A 12028-nucleotide genomic window follows, 5' to 3' on the forward strand; every position below is an offset into this window, starting at 1 on the left:
TCTACACTACTGCTTCAACAGCTTAGGCAGAGGAACAATTTTACCCTACCAAAACATTCTACGAAGCTTTTGAGTGTTGCTGATTTCATGACCAACCTCTAGGTTTGCAAATAATAATTTGGAACATATACAATAAGCTTATTATGCATTTGAAAGAGCATGTAGTTCAGAGAAATTAAGGACGTAAACATGATAGGAATTAGAATTTCGATAAAGAAGGTCTAAATAAAAACAAAAGCATTAATTAACTATTTTGGTTTTCATAGATCATAATACAACTCTTACTCGTAGCCTGATATAGTTTTAAGTAGAGCTTTTGCTGCAAAGCTTAACTTCTCATGTGTGCATATATTGTAAAGCTCTGCGTTCTTGTCATCTAGCTTACCTTTCTGCGCATCTGGGTTGTCATCTAGCCACTCGACTACATTCTCAATCTGATGTTCTAAGTCTATCATGTCTTCCACACTAGTCCCCATCTTTATAAGGCTCAATCGAACATTGTAATCCTTTAATTTGGCAGTTAGATTATATACACGGTCCTCCAGAGTTTTATACACTATAACCCTTATCATGTGTTCTTTATCCTCAAATTTATGCCGTTCAGCGTCTTTAATCATCTTGTCAATCTCCACCTTTGACAAATTACCGGTGTCAGTTATCTTGATAGCGCTGTTTATGCCAGTTGTTGTTTCTCTGGCTGAGACACTTAATATCCCACACGCATCTATCTCATAACAAACAGTGATCTCAACTTCCTCCTTACGAGCAGGTGGAATGCCATGTAACTCAAGCGTGCCCAAGAGAAAGTTTTATGTTTCCTTGATTCTCTCACCTTGATATACAGGTATACGTGCAGAAGTTTGATAGTCGTAAACTGTAGAGAAGATATCTTCCTTCTTAATTGATATTGGTGAATATTTTGGAATTAACACAGACATAGTCTTTCCCACAATACCAACACCAAGTGATAAAGGAGTGACATCAACAAGCTGCATACCCAGCACAGCTTCGTCACCTATGCCACTTAAGTTTGCAGCAAGAATTCCAGCACCATGGGCAACAGCCTCATCCGGGTTCATCTTTTGACAAAGTGACTTTCCATTGAAGAACTCTTGCAACAATTGTTGTACCTTAGGAATCCTAGTGGATCCCCCAACAAGTACTACTTCATCAATGCTCTTTTTTTTTCCATATTCACATCTTTCAAACACATTTCCACAGGTTCCATGCACTTCCTAAATAAGTCCATGTTATGTTGTAAATCAAACTAAAAGACGCGCAAGGAAACCGACAAACAATATTGTGAATTATATGTCGATTAGTTGTGAATAATAAATTCAATTATTATTATTATATTTACCAAGTTTCATCCAGAAACCAGATCTATCCTTCTCGATTAGATCTGGTTATAAGAAAGGTAGAAGAAGACTGTCCTGTTATTGGACGAATTAAACACAAGACAGAAAAATAAAACCGACCTGTTGATTGCTGACTTGATCTTGAAGCAACTGCACGGATCAGATTCCTGTCCTTAAAGGTTTTTACTTCGCTTCTACTGGCTGTAAGCAACAGAGTAAAACCCCAGGATTTAATGCAGCTTGATCGATATTCTAACAACACTGGAAATCGACAAACACAAAGCGACTACTCGGAAACTAGAAAAAACGCAGAGAGAGGGAGAGAGCTTTCAGATTTTCGTGTATGTCAATGCGGCTCCTAGGGAGCTGTATTTATAGGTATTGTAACCCTAGAAGGCATCAAACGGGCCCCAGAAACCCTAGGGCGACAGCTTGCTCTCCAAGCAAGCCGTCTCCTGTTCCTTATAGAATACCCTGACTTGGCCTCCACGAAGTCAACGCGAAGTCAACGGCGATCAACCATTTGACTGGATCGGTCAAACCGGCTTGACCTGAACTCGTCAAAAATAAAAGCTCCTCAGCTCCCAGCGACCGATGCGTCGTGCGCCTAAATCACGCCATTTCGCGCACTCGTGGCGTCGGCTAGTGCTTGGCTAGGCGCGCGCGGGCTTGGCCCATTCCTTTGATCCACTAAAGCCTTTGAAGGCTTACCAAGGGAATAGACTTATAAACCCTCAAAAGTTTCTTCTCCCCACCAATGTGGGATACAAAGGAAATTGCCAACTTGCAATTCCTTTATATATAAAATTCCAACATGTTAACCATCTCAAACTTTGCACGAGTAAACTTTGAAGAAAAATCAATACCATTAACCAAGCTATCAATGTCAATCGTAGTCTGATAAGCTGTCGACACAATCCTCTTTGCCCTCTCGCATTGAACCCTCAACCTACCCAAAGCTCTTACATTGTTGCTAATGTCTTCTTTATGCTTTTTCTTAAATTCTCGGACAAAGTGATCCACCATCCGGTTATCAAAGTCCCCACCACCTAAGTGTGTGTCACCACCTGTTGCTTTAACTTGGACGTGTCCATGTCCATCAATCGTGAGAAGGGAAACATCAAAAGTGCCACCACCCAAGTCAAAAACCAGTACATTTTTCTTTTCACCAAGACGACATCTCTTTTCTAGACTATAAGCAATTGCAGCCGCAGTGGGTTCATTAACCATGCACATAACCTCAAGTCCAGCTACTTTTGCAGCATCCTTTGTTGATTGGCGTTGAGAACCATTGAAATGAGCTGGAACAGTGATCACTGCCTTCTCAACAGCTGACCCAAGAAATGTCTCAGCAACCCCTTTCATCTTCGCTAAAATCATGGAAGAAATTTCTTCAGCCGAAAACTCCTCTTCACCCTTGTATGTAACTATAACTTTTGGCTTGTCGCCACTTCCAGCCACAACTTCATGTCTTTCTGGACTAGTTCATCACTTACTCTTCTTCCAATCAATCGCTTAACATCTGCTATTTAATCCAGCAAAAACATGACTTGTTTTTATCTAAGTAAATGAAAAAAAATAAAATAAAACGAATTAATCTGTAAGAAAAAACTAAAAAAATATCTGACCGAAGATGGTGTTAATGGGGTTATAGGCGGCCTGGTTCTTAGCAGCGTCCCCAACCAAGCGTTCAGTGTCGTTGAAGACAACAAATGAGGGAGTTGTCCGATTTCCTTGATCGTTGACAATTATCTCAACGTGGTTGTGCTGCCAAACAGCTACACATGAGTATGTTGTTCCAAGATCGATACCAATGGATGGATTATTACCACTTGTAGACATCTTTTAAAAAAATATACTAATAGTACACAATATAATGCAAGGTTTATTTTACAACTTTAATCTTCAGAATTTATACTTAAATCTTCCCGTGAATGTACACATCAAAAGTCGCAACTAGTTCTTGGTATCTGGAAATTTCTTATTTGGCGACGTATCGACTTTCAATTAAAATGGGAAAAGCAATTTGACCCTTAGGATTCTGTTATATACTCCGTAATATATATATATATATATATATATATATATATATATATATATATATATATATATATATATATATATATATATATATATATATATATATATATATATATATATATATATATATATATATATATATATATATAGGCATTAATCACTTCCAGCTTTTAAGCATACTAACACAAACCAAGCGTAATTTACAAAAGTCCTTACCATGAAATTAGCATCCAAATATATATTTTATTTATTTATTTATTTATGGAACGGCAAAAAGGTGACATATATTATGGCAAAACTAGTAAGAAGCTTAGCCAAAACAAAATAATACAATCGAACAAAACAGGAAAAAGGAAGAAAAAGAAAAAGACGACAAAAGCATCCGGTAGGCTTGATACACCATGTTTCACAGCAAAGATAATATTTCTTTCCCCTATGTTTTTATCCATGTAAAAGCCATCACCAGTCGAAAACTTTTATCGGACATGGTTTCATTTTTTTAAAAATTGCTTCATTCCTTGATCTTCAAATATTCCATAAGTCGCCATTAGAATCGTATGGTTGAGTTTTGTCGCCTTTTTGGTTTTGTCAGTAAAATTATATGCACTAAATAAAGATCTGATATCCCTTGGGTTTAAACAACTGACACCAGCTGTGAATTCTTTTCCAAACTTTACTTGCAAAGTTGCATTTAAAGAATAAGTACAAAGAAGAATCTTCCTCTGTATACAGAAACAACATGTGGATTGTATTCATGTGATACCATTTTTTATAAGGTTTACTGTTCTGGGTATTTTATCTTGCCAAAGCTTCCAACAAAAAGTGTTGATTTTAAGTGGGACCAAATTCAACCATGGAAAATGCATAGCTTTCGGATTTGAGAACATGCTAGATGCTAGATTCGTAAGGACTCCACATTGAAATTGTTCGATTTTCTCCTTTCCACTCCCACGAGTAATAAGCTTCACTTAAACTAGTATGCTCCAATAAACAAAGCATTGCAGAAAGTTGTTGCATTTCTACCGGCGTTCTTGGTTCTCGGATCCAATCCCATCTCCAAGTCACTTCATTGTTCGCCAATAGGTACCTGTCACTAACAACACAATGTTTTGCATTTTCAAGTGCAAAAATGTTAGGAAATAACTCCTTGAATGGTTGGTAGCATCTCCACTTATCGAGCCAAAAATGACACTTGCTTCCTTTTATGATTCTTCTACTAAATAGAGCATACAAGTTGTTATTAAATGATTTAAAATCGACCTCAATTTTCGTGTTTTTTTTCCAATTTCCAGAGTAGCTCGACCTTGCTATTTCTGAAGAGTCGTGCCTCTCCCATTTGTGAATGGAGCTAATGACATTTCACCATAAGGCATCCGGATCTGTTTTGAGACGCCACCACCAATTGGAAAGTAATGATAAATTCATGATTCTTAGGCAAGATACACCGAGACCTCCTCTACTTTTTGGAGCTAAGACTTTGTTCCATGAAACCCAACATATTTTCCTACTATCTCCTTTTCCGCTCCAAAGAAACTATCTTCGAATTTTTTCGAGATTTTCAATGACTGTCAAAGGGGCTTTATATAGGGAAAAATAGTAAAGAGGTAGGCTACTTAGGATAGAGTTAAGCAAAGTGAGCCTCCCACCAAAAGAGAGGTTTCTAGCCTTGCAAGCATTGAGTTTGTTTTTATTTTTTCCCACATCCGGTTTCCAAGATTTAATTAGATTCATGTTAGCCCCAACCGGAAGGCCAAGATAAGAGAAAGGAGTTGAAGAAACCTCACATTTCAAGAGGAAGGCCACAGCGGAGACCTCATTATTTGGGACACCGAGAACAAAAACTTTACTTTTGCTATAATTGACTTTCAAGCTTGATGCCAAGTAAAAGCAACGAAGAATACGGGATAGATTTAGAGCATTAGAAATCAACCGATCACCAATGAACATAACATCATCAACGTATAGTAAGTGAGAGATACTACTAGAAAACAGCCCTTTAATGACGTGCAAACAATGACACGCAGTGCTTTACGATACGCAAAAGCGTGCGCCCTAAAAGTAATGTCATCTCTTCGAAAATTTAAAGGATAGAGGACACGCATTTACGCGTGCCTTGAAATTAGTGTTGAAAAAGAAAAAAATAGAAATACGGAGGGCACCTATCATAAAAAGTGTGTCGTGTAAAGACGTTGCTTTATATTTTTTTAAGAAGGCGCGTTGTCCATATTTTTTTGGGAAATGAAATCCAAAAAAAATTAAACACCCCGCCTGATACTCCTTCTTCTCCTTCTAAAATCCTTTGCTAAGAACCCTAAATCATTCATAACCATTTTCCATTCCCAAAAGAATTAAACATCCCGCCTACTACGACTCCCCAAATCACCCTAAATCATAAATCCCTAAATATTAAGAACCCTAATTTGTTCTTGAGAAACAGTGCCTTAGATCAAAAACTATGAAGTCAACTTCGAATTAGTTCAGGTTCTCTCAATCAAGAACCTCCCCATTCTATAACTCAGAAAAAACATCAATGCACGCATATTGCACCTGCACCGGAGTCAGCCGTTCGTTATCCCATATGGTCATTGTCACAGCCTCGGGCTTTATCAACTCCTTCCGCAAGATCTTTCTCTTAAATTCTATCAATCCTAACCTTTCTCTCAATCAAGAAACCCTAACCTTTCTCTCTCTTTCCTCGTTTGCATAAATCAATTCAGTCAATCAATGATGCCATCATACGTTTCTTTTCTCCATTACCCTCTTTTTTTTCCCCTAAAATCATATATGGGCTTTTGTTTACTCATATGATTTCTCCAAGATTTTGATGCAATCATCTCTTACACATCTCTCAATTCTCTTTCTATTGGTGGATCTGCTCTTTTTTGCTCTTGATGGAGGGTATTTTGGGCTTTTAGGTCTCGGATTTCTTTTAGGCCTTCTTTAACTGTACTCATGCAAAAATTCTTTGGTAAGGGTCTCTAATCGCTCTTTAATTTCGATTCTATGCTGCTTCCGTTAGTTAGTTTGCTTATTTTCTGTTCAATTTTTGTTATTTAGTTGTTTTATTAGGGGTTCTCGAGATTATTACTTTACTTGACTGTATTTAGAAGATCACATCTTAAAATCCACCAAATTTTCATTTATTTGTTGTTGAATTTTCCTGTTGCTAGTATACATTGTTGTTTCTTTTTCTCTTAGAAGCCTTAACGGATGAAACCAAATTTTTATTTATTTGTTGTTCTTCGTTTCTTCGCAGGATTATATGTTTGTCTTAACAGAGGAGATGTGACTCCAAATGCTCAAAAGGTTAGTAAAAAGTTACGTGTTCATGAATCACTCTTGAAACTACGTAAGTTTTGTAAAAACCAACTTTTTTTTTCTGGCAGCAATCAATAGAAGCTGCAGGGCGTATAATAGTCTCCTTTATGGTGGATCATATATTTCTTGGCATCAAAGATGCTGGTTTGTGACTTTTTATATTTGTCTAAAATCCCATCTTTCTTCTTTTTATTTTCCTATTTCATACAATTATATTTTCAATTAAGATAAGATATACATAATAAAAAAAACGGCACTCATTGAAAAATCTCACTGTACTTCTAGGGTTCCAACTAGAACTTCTGATGCAGTCACTTTACTATTCTTGGGTAGATTTCCATGCGATGCGACACTCCTTAATAGATATATGTTTATGTTCTTCCCAGTAGGATGTAATAAGAAAAAAATTGAAGTTATACAAATTCTGGAAGGATTATCGTTTCCATTTCCTAGTTTTTGGAAAGATTGAGCAGATTGTTGATATACCTCGATGCTTATATACGGTATATATAGATCCATTTATTTATTTTTAAAAATTTAATTCTTGTTTATATATATTTGATGTTTTATATTTGTAGGTCAACCCCATTGCTGTAAATAGCAAGTTACAGAAAACAAACGTGTTGTTTCTAGTATATCAACTGCCGATTTTGGAAAAGTTTGTCATCTCACTCTTTTATGATTATTTCTTTTGACTTAATATTTTTTTTTGTTAAAAAAATTCAGGTAGCATTTGTGGCAAATGGAGCAACAATAGTGGGTAATATAACATTAACCAAAAAGAAGGAAGATTATGTCCAGAAAGGAAACAAGGTTCAAATTTATTTAACTATATATGTAAATTTCCATTTCTACCCTCGTTCAATTTCTGATTCAGATTCACACGTCTTCCTATTTATTTATGTATATACAGTTTGGGTATTTCTCATTTGGTGGAAGCACAATCATTTGTGTCTGAAAAGGTTAGACCATCTAATCTATAACTATTTTTAAATTTTAATAAAACGCATAATCTTAAGATGATAACTGAATAATCTCTTATGAAATGGTTAAGCAAACCCCTTTTCACATACAACATTTACACTCATTTGTTATGTAGATTCAGGGCATGCATTATCCCTTAAGTGTATGTTTTTAGTGTGTGTCTTTGGTCATACTCAAGAAATTGCATCAATCTCTTTCCTACCTACTTCGTGAGGAACCAATCACCAGGTAAATTAGGGCAAACTTTTGTTGCTCAAAAACATCTTGAAGCCAGATTGTCACATAATTAAATGAATTCTTTTTACATGGAATTATAGTTTGTGTTGAATATAAAGTTTAGATTTTTGCATACAGATGGGATGCAGGTCAAACAAGTGGAGGCTCAGGTACTTCTTTTTCCAATAATGTCATCACTAAACCAAGTATTGATTGCTTCATGTTTATAAGTGCAACATTAATTTTGCTTTGAAAAGCCTTAGACTGACTTTGCTTTATATAAATAATGGAATTATAGTGTGATATTGTGCATCATTCCTCTGATTTTTGTTTATTCAACTACATTTATAAAGATCTTGTCATCTTTTTTTATGTTTTTTCTTTTACTTTTCAGCTCTGGTGGAAGCTCTGTCTGCATTAGTTCTTGTTGTTCTATTTTTGGTTCAAAAATTTGGAACTGCAAGAGTGAGCTTTTTGTTCTCACCTATCATGGGTGCATGGACATTGACTACTCATCTTATTGGAATTTACAACATCATATATCATTACCCTTCTATTTTCAAGGCAATATCACCACATTACATCTATCAATTCTTCTCAAGGAATGGCCATGAGGGATGGTTGTTGCTTAATGGTATGGTCCTTTGCATAACAGGTAAGAGCTTTCTTCCTTTTTTTTTTTTCTTTTTTTAATTTTTTTATGTTAAATTTCTGGATGGATAAATGATATCTGTCTCTTGAAAGTAATGAATGAACATATAGACTGGTTATTTATTGAGTAAATGACCATTTTACCCTTCTACCTAGAAGTGATGCTGAATAGAGGTTAAGTGTTTATGAATTGAAGTTTTAAATGATAAAAATTACTATTTTTTTGTTGACAAAACTACAAAATTGGTTTTGGTCCCTGAAAGATTTGAAATGACTATTTTGCCCTTTTAATTTCTTTTTTTTTTTTATGTTTTTTCATATTTGTTTTAATATTTTATTAATTAAAAGTAAAAGGGAAAAATAGTCATTTCAACTTTCTTAGGACCAAAACCATAGGAATTTCTTGATTTTAGAACAAATCAATAAGAGTATGTTACTATTTTTTGCATTCAACTCTCTAAATAAATGATTATTTATTTTTTAGATAGTGTTTTACGTCCTCAAGTTTTGATCATTAATTTGATTGCTAAGTGTGCTCATAAGGGCACAGAAGTTAGCTTATGGTTCTCTTTCTGCTTTTCTACTCTTTTAATCCCAATCTGTCCTAACTATTTCTCTACGCCTGTTCATACTACTTCTTAAGGTATGGGCAATTGCAGATTCTAGACAACAAGGCTTTCTTGGCTTCAAAGAGTTTATTACTACAATGCAGGTAGTTTTTTAGCTTTATCTTCTTTCTTTTCTATCCACCATTTCTGTATACATGACCCTTTTCGGTGTGTGTGGTGATTGTAGTTGATTTCTATGGCATAAGTAGGACACACATTAAATAGCGACCTCTTAAATTCTGATGGTAAGCTGTGTAACCAAATCTTCTTTTCTTTACACTTTTAACATGTAAATATGTAATATTTTAACCTTTGTTTACCTTTCTTGTGTTCATGTTATCTTACAATGCAGTTGATTATGAAAATTTGAAACCACCTGTTATGGATAGTCTGGATGCCTTACTAGCTGTATGTATACCTTTCTCTCACCTCAGCTATATGCATACCACTATGAGCCTAAAAACTAAATATATTTCTTGAAAGTTAACTTGTTTGTTAATGTATGCAGAAGAAAAAGCGTCCAAAAAGTGATCCTGAAACTAATGGTAGTCCTGCAGTTGAAATAGAAAACTCGGATCCTGATGTTATGGGGCCTCAAAAGGTTTATAACATTTATTGTGTTCATTATTTAAAGACATCATTTAAGCTTCGTTTATATAAAGAATTAAAGATACATTTGATATACATATAACTTCTATTTTCAGGTGGACACAGATATGCTAGAAGAGCCACTTGAAGCTAAAAGTTCAACACCACTTCTTGTTTTCTGTGTAGAAGATGGAAATGTAATCTTACGATTTTCAGAAATATTCGCTATTCATGAGCCTTTAAAGAAAGCTGTAAAGAGGGAACGATGGTTTTCTATTCCAAAAGTTATTCATTTCATTATATCCAAAAATTTGAAGAAATCATTTGTACCTAAAACACAAGTATGCTTTGATATCTGTTGTTAACCTGTAACTATGTATTCATCATGTGGGACCCGTGTTATGTAATATTTATATTTATATTATATAGTTTTAGTGACTGATGTTCATGTGGTGGGGTGGCAGGATGAAATGTTTCCTTACAGGAAAAACTTTTCTGGAAAGATGAAGCCCAAAAGATCTTGAACAAGTTGGTGGTTTGCTAAATAAGAAGCTTAGAATTTTGAATGGTGGAATGAATATTATGAAGGTTAGTAAGTTAGTTGCTTTTTTCTGTTTATTGACACAAAAAGAAGATGAAGTTTTAACATAATTTTGTTCAATAAGTTGTTGCTTGATCTATTCTAATGTAGGTTGGAAATACAAAGAAAAATGCAAGAGAGAGTTTTGCATATGGAGCTTGTGGTCAGGTATGCTCTACAAATGTTATGCCTAGCTTTTTCCTTTTTAACATAAAATACAAAGGTCAAGTATGGTCTAGATATGTTGTGATGTGATGATTTTATGGTTTGATTCATCAGTTTGGTCACATGAAAACCAACAAACACTGCCCCAATTACAAAGAAAATTCCAACATCAAAACACTTTAAACAAAAATGTATATAAATTTGACTGTGTGTATTGCTTGATATAGTAACCAATTCCTTCAGCAAGCCAAAGAACAAAGATCAGTTACTCCAAAGACTCAGATCAGATGTGTCGCCAAGAACCTCGTGTTCTTTTGTCTGACTACCCATGTGACCCATTGGAGGAAGCTCAAGGTTCTTTACTTCTCTTACACTGTAATAATCACACTTATTTTGTAGTTATGTTTTTTTTGCAGGCAATATAGAAACTGTGAGCAAGTTCATAGGTTTAGAGTCCTTAAGTGGTGTTATTAAGGAAGAGTGGAGACAAGTGAGGCACACATTTAAAAAAATCAGCACAAATCTTGTTCACAGTGAGGCACACATTAGGTTATTAGAACTATTAGCTTGTAAATTTATGTTACAACTTCTATTGATTTGTTTTATTTTTCTGTATATGGAACGATTATTTGTATGACATTAAATTTTATGTAATGGATTGTACTTTTTGTATATGATATTTTATTTTCTATTATGAGACATTAAATACAAATTTAATTTGAAAATTAGTAAATCTACAAATAATATTTTTTTTAAACATTTAAAATTATGATACGCAAAAATGTGTGTCATCTTCATTTATGACATGACCTTTCTTAATAGGGGCTTTCTTGATACGCATTGTGTGTCATTAACACGCGCGTCGTAAGGTTACGACACGTGAATGCGTGTCGTCTTCCTTTATGACAGGGCCTTCCTTGATACGCATTGCATGTCGTAAACGCGCGTCGTAATTGCGCGTCGTAAATGAGCGTCGTAAATGCGCGTCATCTATAGACGACGCGCAAAAGCACGCCGTCTCTCTTTATGACAGGGCCTTTCTTGACGCGCACCTACGCATCGTCTGAGCCTTTTACGACGCGCAATGAGCGTTGTAAAAGGCTGTTTTTCTAGTAGTAACTTGTTCCGGGAGTTTAATATCGGCAAAGATGTGTGATTGTTTAGCTTCTTGAATTGCAATATGTAAGCCTTCCATGGCACGGATGAATGAAAAAGGAGAGAGGGGATCCCCTTGTCTCACACCCCTATGGATCTCAAATTCCGGAGTTACAGAACCATTTACAAGAACAGATGATCGGGTTTGAAACATCCCAAAAATACAGTCTGAAAATTTCATTTTAAAATAGTAATAAAACCATATTCATCAATCGTCATATAAGAATCATAAAGAATGTATCTCAAAATATCTTAACAACTGTCAAATATATCAGAGTATAAACATCCCAGGCTGAACAAATGGTGTGTGCACTGCAATCTTCCCGAGCTCCTCTTTTGAAACTGAGTACCTGAAACCAAAACTG

At 35.1% G+C, this 12028-nt stretch overlaps 1 protein-coding gene and 1 pseudogene across 1 annotated transcript; one reads left to right on the forward strand and one right to left on the reverse strand.

The window, feature by feature from the left end:
• Nucleotides 1-281: 281 nt before the first annotated feature.
• LOC111898941 (heat shock cognate 70 kDa protein-like) lies at nt 282-3222 on the reverse strand (annotated as a pseudogene).
• A 6044-nt stretch (nt 3223-9266) lies between these two features.
• LOC122197771 (uncharacterized) lies at nt 9267-11169 on the forward strand. Its single transcript, XM_052771432.1, has 5 exons — nt 9267-9420; nt 9528-9583; nt 9684-9776; nt 9880-10351; nt 10455-11169. Exons 2-4 carry the CDS (start codon nt 9557-9559, stop codon nt 10126-10128), a joined length of 369 nt encoding a protein of 122 aa, XP_052627392.1. The 5' UTR covers nt 9267-9420; nt 9528-9556; the 3' UTR covers nt 10129-10351; nt 10455-11169.
• Nucleotides 11170-12028: the final 859 nt, after the last annotated feature.

This window comes from Lactuca sativa, chromosome 4 (genome assembly GCF_002870075.4).
Source record: "Lactuca sativa cultivar Salinas chromosome 4, Lsat_Salinas_v11, whole genome shotgun sequence".
NCBI classification, from domain to species: domain Eukaryota; kingdom Viridiplantae; phylum Streptophyta; class Magnoliopsida; order Asterales; family Asteraceae; genus Lactuca; species Lactuca sativa.